General features: G+C 35.9%; 3 protein-coding genes across 3 annotated transcripts; all 3 read left to right on the top strand.

The window, feature by feature from the left end:
* Positions 1-5,393: 5,393 nt before the first annotated feature.
* Positions 5,394-7,659, top strand: LOC129802596 (uncharacterized). Its single transcript, XM_055848539.1, has 2 exons — positions 5,394-5,732; positions 5,916-7,659. Exons 1-2 carry the CDS (start codon positions 5,702-5,704, stop codon positions 7,103-7,105), a joined length of 1,221 nt encoding a protein of 406 aa, XP_055704514.1. The 5' UTR covers positions 5,394-5,701; the 3' UTR covers positions 7,106-7,659.
* Positions 7,660-9,095: 1,436 nt separating this feature from the next.
* Positions 9,096-10,288, top strand: LOC129802597 (dehydrodolichyl diphosphate synthase complex subunit Dhdds-like). The gene is made up of 2 exons (XM_055848540.1): positions 9,096-9,811; positions 9,988-10,288. The coding sequence occupies exons 1-2, from the start codon at positions 9,122-9,124 to the stop codon at positions 10,237-10,239; spliced, it is 942 nt and encodes a 313-aa protein (XP_055704515.1). The 5' UTR covers positions 9,096-9,121; the 3' UTR covers positions 10,240-10,288.
* A 1,682-nt stretch (positions 10,289-11,970) lies between these two features.
* On the top strand, positions 11,971-13,803 carry LOC129802598 (gustatory and pheromone receptor 33a-like). Its single transcript, XM_055848542.1, has 2 exons — positions 11,971-12,310; positions 13,358-13,803. The coding sequence occupies exons 1-2, from the start codon at positions 12,005-12,007 to the stop codon at positions 13,634-13,636; spliced, it is 585 nt and encodes a 194-aa protein (XP_055704517.1). The 5' UTR covers positions 11,971-12,004; the 3' UTR covers positions 13,637-13,803.
* Positions 13,804-13,819: the final 16 nt, after the last annotated feature.

A 13,819-nucleotide genomic window follows, 5' to 3' on the forward strand; every position in this document is an offset into this window, starting at 1 on the left:
TTAAAAAAGTGTTTAGAATTAAAACAACAAAACTGAGGATATCCATTCTTTTAGTCAAGATACATCTTAATATTGCCTACGATTGAGTAGTGGTTAAATCCCATTTATTTAAAAAAATATAATGAAAAAATTGCCTTGTCCCACACTACCCCTGTCCCAAACTCCCCGGTCTCCCCTATACCAAAGAAAATTGACATTTCATGAGATGTTTTGTAGCAACCGAAGATAAAATTCTAGCAAAATTAGAACCCAAGTTATAATTATTTCCATTATTATATAGATATTTTTGACCTACCATGAAAGAATCTGTAAGATAAAAAGGCGTCAATTTATTTTGACCGATTATTCTGAGATAGTAATACTTAACATTGATCTTGCTGTATTTAATTTGCCTTTATAATTGAAAAAAAAACTTAGCTTTTTAGACTTTTTTGGGTATAACAGAAATTAAAATATTAGATAATATATTATTATTATTCACAAAACGTTTGTATTAAAATTTATTTCTTAATAATTTAAGCTAGTAAAACTTTAATTACCACTAAAAATCTTATTTTTCTTGTAGACATCCAAGTCCATGGTGTATTTTTTGCACAAATACTGACCAGACGTAACAAAAACGTACACAAAAACTAATGCAATTAAAATTAATTGTTTCATATTAGAATGAAAAACTTGTTTTAAAATATATGTCATTGAAACACTTGGAAAATTTTGATTATCCACACAAAAATCATAAAAACTAAATTCAACTTATAAAAAAGCTAAAAAAGTATGTTTGATTTATTTGCACACATTTTTTAAGATGAACTAATTGTGATTTAAATAAATAAAGAAAAAAAAACGATTGTAATGGTGTGTATGACAAAAATTAAATTATATTACTTATTTTTTACATTTAACGCTAGACTTTAATTTTATACTTAAATTGCATTATAATGCTAAACACGGCTTTCAAGGCTTAATCATTTTGATATGATGCAACATGACAAAGTAACCCAGACTTTGCTAAATGCTTGAACTTCATGACTTTCATATTATGCCTTAAAAATTGGCAGTAGATGAGCTGGTGAGCTTTTGGGTATAGGGCCGCTTAAATAGCTTTCGACTCGGACTACAAGCCTTAAGAAGCCTTATTTGACCTCAGGCGAAAGCTTGGAGTCCAAACCAAAAGCTTTCGGGAAAAAAACATCTTTCTCTGAGTAACTCCGTTACAAAAACTACTTAAAATCACTTAAATCACCAAAAACTTACAAATTAGTTTTGACTTAAATTGATTGAATTGTATAAATATTTCTTAAGCTTACTTACGAAAAGCTTTTTCTACTATGTCACATTTTTTCACATGTACTAGTAACCATTTAAAACCAATAATAAAATCTACACAAAAAAATATATACTTTACATTTTCATTAATCATTTCCAAAACATATAAAAAAAACTATTTCTTGTTAGTTAAGAAGTTAAACTCGTACTTGAAGATGGAGTTTTTTTTACCTTGATCACAACTTATGACCAAGCTTACACTAAGTTTGGGAAACTTGGCACAAGGCGGAGTTACATATCTCAAAACGGCATGAGATAAGCTCCAATCTTTGAGATGGCTCCTGACTCTTTATCTGGAGTACTTGTGATTGGTAGAACGACCCGCACAAACATTAGTGCATTTAGTAACCCGGCCTTGTAAACCACAGGTATTGGGCATACACCACCTGTTTTGGCAAAATAATTGCCAAAATTTTAATTCTCTTACCTCAATATATAGATTCTCAAAATTTGCTTATTCTGCTTCTAATTTGATTTATGTCAATAAAACGAATTCCTGTCTTCGAATTTTTCAGCATAAGCAAAAGTGCTGACCGCGACTTCCAGTGCATTGCACTCTGTTCATTGCCATTTGCTTTGGTCAAGTGATCCACTTCTTAAGGTAAGGGTAAAATCACATTAACGGTCGTCAAAGCCCCACCGTTTTAGCTTACTTTACATATTTTCATTGCAATTCTTACGCAAATTCTCGATTACCGTATTACTTTATCTCATACTCGGTGGCAATAGGTGAAAATAATATAAGAAAATTAAAGAAATAAAACGAAAATTCATTAAACGGTGAGCAAAAAAACTGTAAGAGAAATTATTCATAGTTTTTTTTTTTGCTCACCGTTTAACGCATTTTCGTTTTATTTCTTCAATTTTCTTATATAATTTTCATCTAGTGCCACCGAGTATGAGATAAGGTAATACGGTAATCGAGAATTTGGCGTAAGAATTGCAATGAAAATGCGTAAATTAACGAAATACAGATAGTATTTTACTGTCAACTTAAACGAAAATGCGATGAACGATGAACAAAAAACTGTACGAGTGATTAATCATACAGTTTTTTCTCACCGTTTATCGCATTTTCGTAAAATGCGTAAATTAATCAAAAACGGTCGGCATTTGACTGACAATGTGATCCTGACCTATTTTTAGAACTTTAATATCTGCTTAACTATTACTAGTTAACGAACTAAATAAATTTTAAAGTATCTTTAAAAGATGCAAAAATGTTACCATATTATAACTTTAATTTAGAAAACGTGGGTACAAAGTGGTCAAGTTAAGCATCTAATATTTGTTTTATTTAGCTAAAAATAGCTAAATATTTTTGCGTGATAAAAACATAACTAATCAATATTATGATTATTATTTATTTATTTCGATGTACCGGGCTTTTATTATCATTTTGTACATTATTCAGTTTACAAATTTATTATTAAGAATACAATGTTTCGTGAAAAATGTCCATTCAAACGCTTCAATCATTTGCACCGGGCGGGACTCGAACTCACAACTGTAACAGTCGAACCAGGGGTCACACTCATACCGCCCAAGAGCCGAACACTCTTATGAATTGCACCACGGATCCCTTCAATATTGTGAATATTTAAATTTTATTATAGGTTTTAAAACCTATAAAAATAGGATAGTGAAATTGACTTTAGATAATATTTCTATCTATTAATTTAGGAGATATTAGCAATTAAACTTTGACAATTTTTGGTCTTATATCCATGGAAATCTCTAGTTCTAGTGGGTTATATATAATTTTCTTATAAATCAATTCAATATAACAGAAAATATTTAGTTTCCTGAATTTACATGAATATACTCTGAGAAATCTTGTAATCTTGCATCTTGTGTACGTACTCTGTGTAAGTCTTTTCAAAAATGATCTCCGATAATCACGCCCCAACGGCAGGATTTTAAAGATTTTGAAATAAAAACTTTAGAAAATATAGTTTAAATATTGTATTTTTATATGCTTACGAAGAACTTGCATTAGAATAAAAATGTCTTATGCTGAAAAAATAGAGAAAATAGCTGATTTAGAGTCTTTTAATTTCTATTTGGTAAACCGACGCGACGCGACGGTGAGGTTTTTTATTCCGCTACTTTGGGGCAAAATTGTTCTTGAGATGAGCGTCGGTCGATGAGGTGGTTTAACTTAAAACTAAAACACTCAAGATTCCACTCGACGCTTACCGGAAGGACAATTTTGTCCTGAAACAGCAGAATTAGAGTCTTTTAGACCCACATAACCCATTAAATAAACTAAACTTTTCATAACTTGTATTTGCCGTAATTGCTTTTGATTCAAGATGAATTTTATTGGTGTGAACGATAAAACTATCACAAATCTTGCAATATTTCAGACTTGTCTGATCTTTCTCTGAGACAGACACGATCGTTTATTCTTGACGAATTGTTCGATTCTAAGATTTTTACCATAAAAGAAAACTAGTATTTGGCATCTGACAACTAGCCTCTAACAGCCAAGCGAAGCAACTTCTTCGCTCTATTAAGTACATTTTTTTTAATATCGGTAAGATCTTGTCCTGTGCGGAATTTTTAAGGCTTCACATAGACGTTCTTTTCCAATCCTATACCCTAGATATACTACGACTTAAGCCGGGAAACGGCTTAACGTAATTATATAATCAAAATAGTGGGTGAGATTGTTAAGAATCTCACCTAATAATGATGTGACTAAATATCCATCAATTTCCCACTTACAAAACCGTTTCTAGGATTAAGACGAGAGTCGGATTAATCAGGAACTGATGGAAATTTAACCTGATCATAATTTTGATTATAATTACGTTAAGCCATCTAGGCTTAAGTCGTAAGTGTGTCTGGGGCATTTGGTTGGTATTATGTTGTCGTTGGTAATATGTGATCCTCAAGAATGATTTTGCAAATGATTTTGTAGAACATCGCTCAACGGCTTTATTTGAATTTGAATTTAATTCCCTCTAGAGTAGTATCATAGTCACCTTCGTATCTATGCTCGCTGGGATAGAAGTCGTCACTTGAGGTGTGACGTCTTGAGGAGGGCTATGCGCATGTCTATTCTTTTCAGTCAGTCTCGCGCCGATCGTCAAAGAGTGCGTTTGGGGTTGCGCTGGGGTTAGCCCTCCAATGGGTAACTATAAATCTCCCGCGAGTTCTAGAATACACGTTGGTGACTCGGTCGTGGTTAATTTATAATCCTCCGATTAATTGGGGTTTTCTACATTCAGAAGTGGGATTTTTCCAAAAAGACCCATTTGAAGTGTGCAAACGCGGTATTCTGAATTTTCCTCTGGTAGCCATGTTAGAGCGGCTTGTGAGGAATTGAATTTATAGAAATACGTGAGAAGTGATAGCGTAGAGGATGAATTGTTTAATTCAGTGTTTTGAAAATGTTGGAAAAATCTGTTTGAGAAAATCTTTTGTGGGTTTTGGATTACTACATCATCGTGTCCCATGTATTGCGAGGATTTCCCTGAATCGTGGTTGAGCGAAGGAGGGAAAACGAGTCACAACGTGTCGCGATCGCGATCGTGTGTGTGGTGTGTGAATAAGGGGAGAAGCCCCTGCTGTGGTTGTGTGGTGGAGAGCGAAAGCGGCAGGGGTAAGAGAAATCAGCCGCTTGGGAAAAATCACACCAATGCACTACTGTGAACCTGCATGGGGACGTGGAGAGCGGCAGCGGCAATGGTGTTGAAGAGATCACCGAGCGAGCGGGATAGCACAGCAAGGAAGAAAGAAAAAGGGGGTTTGTGCCGTAAGTACCAACACACGCGCGCGATGATGAAATGCGGCGGGAAAAAAAGGGGAAATAGCTCCAATAATGTCCGGTACAAAGTAATGATAATTTTCAATTATTTTGGGAGACATTGATATTATATGTGGTAAAAAAAAAATGTTCATTGCTTGTCAACCAATGAATAAATTTTGCGAGAGTGTAACAAATGGATTGAATGTGTTGGAGTGAAAGGGGTGCACCCAAGGATGAGTAAGTGTTTGTGAGAATGAGAGTTCGTTCTTTCTGGAAAGGGGAAGAGAGTATCTCTTTTTCTCTATCGATCACGTTGATCGTGTCATTTTTGCAAGAATTGCGTCACATTTTGCATCTGAAATTTGGTGGAGAATTTAAAGCTCTAATTGTGATTCTTACATTTTTAAATATATAAAAGTCAATTAAAGTCAATGCAGAGGTGTGTAGGTGACAATTCTGAGTGAAATTTATATCCAGTAATTGATTGTGATACATATCCAGTGGCTGTTTTTGTCCGGTGCCGAGGGGCGAATAACTAGCAAGTTATTAAGTGTCACATTCCTAGAAAAAGGTTTGTCAGGAGTCTTTCTCAACATCTGAGGAGACTGACAAGGAGAAATGCCCAGGCGCAGAGAAACTCCAGGTTCTGGTATGTGATCAAATTTATTTTGTCTCTCAAATGTCCCCAAAAATCTAAAATCAGTGTCCATATATTTCCAAACTTTTTCTTGAATTTTTATGGTGATTTTGCTGATGAGGTGGGCCAAATAAGACATGGAAATTCTCTAAGAATCTCTTGTTTCCTTTGTGTTTTTTTTTTTACACGATATAGGAGGCTCCATTGATACTGATCTTTTCTTTGATTCGAGTACACAAGCTCATTCCTCGTACATTGGTATCAAAGAGGTTGAGCTGATGATTCCGGAGTTCCATGGAATAGAGAAGGACGGGAAATTGATATTTGCCAGCGAGTGGCTGGATAAAATTGAATCCCTCGGCAAGGTGTACAAATGGACGTCTCCCCAAATGTTGTTGTATGCTTCTTTGAGAGTCAAGGGGCCAGCACTAAATTGGTTGGATTCATCTGAGGGAGGCATCATCTCTTGGGAGGTTTTTAAAGCCGAATTGAAAGATAATTTTCCCCAGAATATCCGTGAGTCCGTGGTGCATGAACAGTTGAGTAACAGGAAGCGCCGGTATAATGAGGCATTGGAGGAATATTATCATGACATGGTTAGGATGGCAAAAAGGATCCGCTTGGGAGACGAGACAATAAAAGAATATCTCATCAAGGGACTCCTAGGCGTTAACGATCGCAAAGTTTTACGTGCAGTCCCTCAATGCAGTCTCCCGGAAGTTTTGAGGCATATGCTTAAACTTGAAGAGGATGATGATGATCTGGAAAAATCAAATATGGCCGACAGTTCTGAAGACTTTGACGAAGACTCTGACAGATCTCATCCTCGAGAGTCAGGATCGAAGGAATGGACTGCTCCAGGTGACAATTCTGAGCAAAGAGAGGATGAGAAACCCAAGCTTGACAAGGCACGAAATGGCGGATGTGGATTGAAGGGAAATACGAAGCCGCATGACAAACCAATCGACGGCGATAACCAGAAACGGAATGACAATTCCGAAAAGCGTCGTGGCTATAAGTGTAAAGAAGTAGGTCACTTGAAGAAGGATTGTTTCAATCAAGCAAATGGAAGGAAGGATTTTCACGATAGGGTGGTAATGGGAGTTCTGGCCACCCGTAACAAAAATAATTCAGAACTAATTAAGACAACTGTTGTTTCCGAAGATTTTGTTGGCATGAATATTCTGAGATCATTGACAAGGAGGTTATGTAAGGAAGACTTTATTTGGGTAGATTATGCAGAATCAGAAACGCTGGAAAGATTAGGACATGGTAGTGCAATCTTGCTGAGCTGTAAAGTGATGGTTGTGGTCTTCGACAATATTCGACGTAATATGACTTTTCTGATGGTTGGGGGTCCTGCTATACCAGAAGATATTGTCTGAGGAATGATCTCATCAATACTCGCCTAGGCGTTCATGAAATTCTGGATGGACTTAAGATTCACGTGAAAGACAAGTTAAGGAAACAAGTTGGAGGATTTTTCTATACCAATCTCTGGATTTGTGCAATATTTTATGGGTGTCATATAAAAATATTCATTGGTCAGATTGGTGAGAAATGTCCTGCCGAAGTTGTCACCAGCAACTTTCAACTTGGTTTTGAACTTGTTAAAATGCGAATCTTTGCCTCGAATGGATACAGACATGAAGGACAGTATCGTTAGTGAAGTCATTGAATCTGGAAATTTGGATGAAGTCCCAAGAATAACAGGAAGTTTATGCTGGTGTGTGAGTACAGAAGGAGTTGAAATTTCTGTTGATATGTTTAATTTGAATATCTGCCTGGCCTTATATTCCTAAGATTTAAACTATTGTTTCTGAGTTGAATTAGTTCAGAGGTTAAGTTTACAGACTAGACCAGGAAAATGTTTATAAACATGTATGCTTTGAATCAAGTTGAAGTGATGAAATAAACTGTTGGTTGAAGTTGATGTGAATCTATGAATGTGTTCAATGTCTTGGTCGGCGAACATCTATTGACGAGCATTAAAAATGTCCATTGATGTCGTTGAGCATATGAAAAACTATTCATGTCATAAATTCAGAGTTGAAAATATTTATTTTGGTACTCTGGTAAACTGGTTAGCTGATTCGGAAGCCTGGAAGCAAATATGCTGGCCGGTTTATTAAGTCTGGATCTAAGCAGACTGGTCAGTTGGTTAAGCTTGGAAAGGAAAAGGCTGGTCGATGGAAATATTTAAATTTATATGTCAAATTTAGATTGTATCGTTTCAGAACATCCGGCGCCGGACAACGAAAATGAGCTCCTACAGGCCTGGATAGTACACGGAAATTTGTGTACTGGACATGTGATGCGGAAAATCGGTTGTATTAACCGGCATCACTGGAAAATGATGCGGAAAATCGGTTTTGCTGTATATAAAAAGCAAGAACCGGCGTCAAAGATTATTGCAGTCGTGGATTTTACGGCTGGATTACGTTACGAGTTGCAGCGTTTGTTCTACTAGTTTTGTTAATTGGCTTAATTGTTGAATTTTCAGAAGCACTCAAAATACTTTTAAAGTTTAAATTTATTGAGCCCTTAACAGTAACCTAACCTAACGTAGTTTCGCCATTGACCGTTGCCAGGGGACGGCAACGTGGTCAGGAATGGCCGAATGTAGAACATCGCTCAACGGCTTTATTTGAATTTGAATTTAATTCCCTCTAGAGTAGTATCATAGTCACCTTCGTATCTATGCTCGCTGGGATAGAAGTCGTCACTTGAGGTGTGACGTCTTGAGGAGGGCTATGCGCATGTCTATTCTTTTCAGTCAGTCTCGCGCCGATCGTCAAAGAGTGCGTTTGGGGTTGCGCTGGGGTTAGCCCTCCAATGGGTAACTATAAATCTCCCGCGAGTTCTAGAATACACGTTGGTGACTCGGTCGTGGTTAATTTATAATCCTCCGATTAATTGGGGTTTTCTACAATTTTGTGATTTTTTGACTTTCTATAACCAATTATATTATTATGCCATCATTATCCATATTCTGGGGAGCGCTGCGAATATTAGTATGGAAGTTATAGCGACCTGAATTTGATTTCAGTTCATTTGAGCCATCCTGTATATCGCTACTCTTCTCTGTATAGTTGTTTGAGTTCGGGCAATTAACAATATAATAGTGGAAGCGTGAAGTTCATCTCTTCTTTAAGGAGGTTCAAAAGGCCAGAAGCTAATGACTCTCATATTCTAAATCTAAACCTAAACTCTACAATAATTACATGCATGCGACACTATTCACCTAACAGACCAATACCCTCTGCCAACCTTCAAAAAATTGTACGGCAATAAAATGCATTATTGTTGTAATTAAGTGATATTAATTTTTTAAGACAAAAGATCTTTATAAATAAACGAAGTGTGAAGGAATAATTTCAGTAGAAAAGATTTCGTGAACAATGAAGGTGTATGTGCAAAGAGTTTATAAGAAAATTCAAAAATGTTTAAATTGGCTGCACTATCACGTGGAGATATTTCTGTTGCATTTAATTGTTGTACAAAAAATTCCCCGACATGTAGCCTTCATAATGGATGGGAATCGCAGATATGCTAAGGATGTGGGCATACCACTTGCAATGGGACATGTTGAAGGATTTCAGATGATGCAACGCATAATCCGATGGCTTTACTTGCTCCAAGTTCCCGAAGTCACTGTGTATGCCTTTAGTATTGAAAATTTCAAGAGACCTCAATCCGAAATTGCAATCCTGTTTTCCCTGGTCAGGAATGCAATTCACCACATAAAACGACACGAAGTTGATTACAAGAAGTACAATACGCGAGTTAAAGTGATTGGACGACTTAACATGCTACCTAAAGATATTAAGGAATCAATTGTCGACATTGAAACTAAAACTAAGGATAATGATGGTTTTAGGATCAACATTGCTGTAGCCTACACGAGTAGAGATGATATTGCAGGAGGAATAAGAAGTGTCTGTAGTGAAGTTCAGAATAATTTGTTAAAATCGGAAAATATCAGTGTGAAGGATATCGAGAGGAATATGCTTACAAATAACTGCAGTTTACCAGAGATTCTCATTAGAACATCTGGTGAAACGAGATTAAGTGATTTTCTTCTATGGGAGGTAAAATATCGAAAAAGCTCTCAAAAAACTTTATAGTTTTCTTTCCCCTCAGACATCTTACGCTACTTCAGAAATTTTTGCATAGATAAACTAATCTTTTTCTGCATAATCTTCTCTTAATTACACATAAAAGGAATTACGTAATTTTAATAGGCTTTTTTTCTTTTTTTTTTCAGACATCAAATTCTTTGCTGTATTTCCTGCCGAAATACTGGCCAAAAGTAACTCTTTGGGATGTGATAAAAATATTTATCTACTTTCAACGAAACAGTAGATATTTGCATAAAAATTCTGGCATTGAAGTAAAAAATATAATCGACGAAAAACCATATATGAAAGAAGCCAAGAAATATATAAAGGATCACAACATTATTGCCCGAGAAATCTACATCCTGGACAACTTCCAGAGATACATTAAGATTCAATAAACAAAGAGAAGTGTTTAAATTTTAAATAAAGATCTTGAATTAAAAAATATCCCAACTTTCTATCACTTTTCTCACTTTAACTGAATTTAAACTATCACAGGAAGTTTCCACAATTTATAATTACAGTTTTTTAGCATCCTCTTCCTGAGGGGGTAGCACTTCCGGCTCCTGATCTTCAGCTTCACTGATACATCCAAAAACAGCCAACACCAAAATCCACAAAATTTGCACTTTCTGGAGATTCATGTCTCCCTAATTCACTAAAACTCCAACTAATTCCCAAGAGAGTACTATAGTTCACTTCTTTAATTTTCACTGGTATCCACAGAGAGACTGAAAATCTCTGGGCTCCTCCACTTCTTTTATAGGACTCCTCTTATCAAATTGGCACATTTTTTGCGGCCTCTGAACGACTTATCAGAAATTCTGTATCCTGCGGATTTTTTTCTGGGCTTCCCATATCTAACGACATTCTTAAAATGTGTCTGGCATTGACTTTATAAATAGGCATGTGAGAGTCTAATAAGAATATTTTGCTGCTGTTTTCGGAGGTCAATCCCATACTGGAGTGGACGTGTGTGGGATCGCGAAATCGATAAAATAGTCACTAATGGAATTAAAGTGAAAGAACGTTTAGGGGTAAAAAGTCATTACAGAATAGCAATTAATTATGCTTGATAAATTATTCAGAGAATTATTTTCATTAAATGCTTCAATGCAAGAACATTTAGAAATTAGTTTGTCTTGGTCAGTTCTCTATTGTAGTTTACTGGGAAAAATGTTGACTTTCTTTGCTAATCGCCTTAAGATTCAATCTTTGCATAATTCCTGCAATCCAGTTTACATTCTGTCTATGATTGTAGGGCTCTTCCCTTACAGTTTGGTCAATGTTGATGATAATCCAGACAAGAAAAGTACCGAAAAGTTCAAATCAAGTTTTCACTTCTCCTTTCCTCTATCTCTCATCACTGTTCTTTGGGCCATATCCTATATAGTAGCTTACATCCTGGCAAACCAAAGTGTTTTAGCCATTCCAACTAGTCGAAATTATCCTATTATCAGTGTTGTGGGTGAGTATTAAGTCCCCAACAGGAAATTTTAGTGACCTAATGACCTAATTTCAACTGTCAAGGTCACTTAATGCACATCTACTTGGGAATTTGCATCTTTATCACCAGCTACATTTTCACCCCACGCAAAATATATCGTTTTGACGCCATGGCAACTCGCCTGAGATCTTTGGACAGAGAACTTGTCAGCATTTGTGGAAAACCCATAGATTATCGCACCACTGTCGTTTTCCAGATTTTCTTTATAGTCGCAGGAAGTCTCCTTGTAGCTCTTGCTTTAATCTTTGATTATCTTGTTTTTATGGAGTAAGAAATTCTCGATATGTTCTTTCCCGCAGATACTTGATTTTTAATATTTCTAGAATCTATGGAAATTTCATGATCATCATTTGCTTTGCCTACGTCTATCCCTACGTCTGCTCTGGAGTGATTCATCTGCAATTCATCACTGTCATCCACTCAATTTATCAACGCTTCAGAGCAATTAACACGTGAGCTCAAAGATTTACATTCCAGCTCGAAAGACAAAAAATGTTTATTGATATTTTTCCAGATTTCTTCAACATATCGCTGATATTAATATTCCCACTTCAAACGCTGCTCTACAAACAAAACTCAAGAATGCCCAGAATGAAAAGCTTGGGAAAGACAATCCTGCCAATACCTTACCTAAACCAAACACAAAGACCGCATTCATGGAAGAGAATCATCTTCCTGCGAATGCCCACACGCGTCTTAATGAAATGTTCATTCTTCATGATAAACTTTGCGATATCTCTGAAATCCTAAATGATGCCTTCTCTCTTCAGATAGTATCCACCATTACGGCTGGATTTATCATAATCATCTTTGGCTTCTTTATCGAAACAAAAGTAATCTTCTGGGCGTGGGGTCAGAATTACACACTAATTCTTATCGCTACATCCTACGTCATTTGGGGCGGAATCAATGCCCTCATGATCTACACAATGCTGGCCTGCACTACAAACACCCGGGAAACTGTGAGTTCGAAATTGGGGTAGGGGAAAGCTACCATGCTTGATACTGTAAAATGATATCCAAGATTTGTGATTTTTTTCTGATTAACACACAAATCGAAGCGATTCTTCCACTATGTTAAAAAAATGTCTCACTTATTAGGTTCATAATCCCACCTCAAATAGTTCCTAGAAATCCTTAGATTTTTCTCAAGAAGAAAAAGGAAATTCAGTGGCGATTTTTATACAAGTTGGGTCCGGGGCCTTCCTGTATAAAAATTGATTCGACAATTCGGAGGCCCATTTTGACTATAAAAATTTCACCGGATACAAAAAATTGCACATCAATATTTAGACGGAACTCTAATCTATCTGCTTAAATCGTTTGTACGACTGATTATTAGTTTTAATATCACTTTTATGTAATTTTTCTGAGCCATGTTTTTATGTCATTAGGGCGCTAGCGAAAACCACTTTTTTCACTTTAAGTCTATGAAAATGTCACTTTGCAACCTTAAAATTCACGCAACAGGATTGAAAGCTATGTCAATTGTCGATAAAATTGGAGGATTACAATAGGTGTAATTATGAAAGAATCACATCTAATGATAGAGTTACCACTTTTAAATTATCATTCATGGACCCTTTTTAAAATATAGGATGGACACAGGCAGAATTTATGAATTTGTCACCACCAACAAAAACAGTGTCCCCAAGTAAAAATATTTTTACATAAATATTATTACTGATGAACCCTCTATGTGCCTATGATAGTAGTTTTCCTGAACAGCGACATTAATTAAGAAATACTTATGAAATATCATGTATCGAAATTACAGTTTTGGACCCATTTTTAATTTTTGCTTCCTGAAACTAAGGAAAAAAGACCTGGGATCCTAATTTTTTTAGGAAATGTGAAGCTTAGCACCAACTATTAAAATATATTTCTATGAGTCACAATTATTGATTAATGTAGGAAAAAAATACTTATTATCAAGCTTGGATCGTATCAAGCATGGGCACTTTCCCCTATTTCTAAATGGAAGTTTTTAATAATTTGGTATTTTTCAGGCAAATGCTGCTGCACTCGTTGTCCATAAAATTTTACAGAACAAGCCCGCATTTATGCTCAATGACGAGATCTACTACAACAAGATGAAGAGTTTCACTCTGCAGATCCTCCACAGGAAGAATACCTATCATTTCAATGCTTTGGGATTATTCCGGCTCGATTATACCTTTATCTTTTCAGCCGTTAGTGCTGCTACGAGCTACTTAATTGTTTTGCTGCAATTTGATTTGACGGATTACCTGGCTGCTTTCGATATGATGCTCCATGGATCTTCTTAAGCAATTCCTGCATGAAATTTGAGGAAATACAGCACATATTTTGTGAGGAAATTGGAAAATCACAAGCATCACAAGGAAATTAGGCACATCTCACTCAATAGAAAACTAGTAAAAGTACTGTCACTGAAATAATGTAGATATTAGAGATAAACTCCTGTCTAATACGACACGGAAGTCAATTAT

The sequence above is a fragment of the Phlebotomus papatasi genome, chromosome 2 (genome assembly GCF_024763615.1).
Source record: "Phlebotomus papatasi isolate M1 chromosome 2, Ppap_2.1, whole genome shotgun sequence".
NCBI lineage: Eukaryota > Metazoa > Arthropoda > Insecta > Diptera > Psychodidae > Phlebotomus > Phlebotomus papatasi.

Bases quoted from the DNA above. Each gene is read 5' to 3' on its own strand.
- LOC129802596 (XM_055848539.1), top strand. From the start codon at position 5,702: ATGCCCAGGCGCAGAGAAACTCCAGGTTCTG. The intron at 5,733-5,915 runs GTATGTGATCAA...TACACGATATAG, and splicing joins CAGAGAAACTCCAGGTTCTG to GAGGCTCCATTGATACTGAT.
- LOC129802597 (XM_055848540.1), top strand. From the start codon at position 9,122: ATGAAGGTGTATGTGCAAAGAGTTTATAAGAAAATTCAAAAATGTTTA. The intron at 9,812-9,987 runs GTAAAATATCGA...TTTTTTTTTCAG, and splicing joins GTGATTTTCTTCTATGGGAG to ACATCAAATTCTTTGCTGTA.
- LOC129802598 (XM_055848542.1), top strand. From the start codon at position 12,005: ATGGAAGAGAATCATCTTCCTGCGAATGCCCACACGCGTCTTAATGAA. The intron at 12,311-13,357 runs GTGAGTTCGAAA...GGTATTTTTCAG, and splicing joins CTACAAACACCCGGGAAACT to GCAAATGCTGCTGCACTCGT.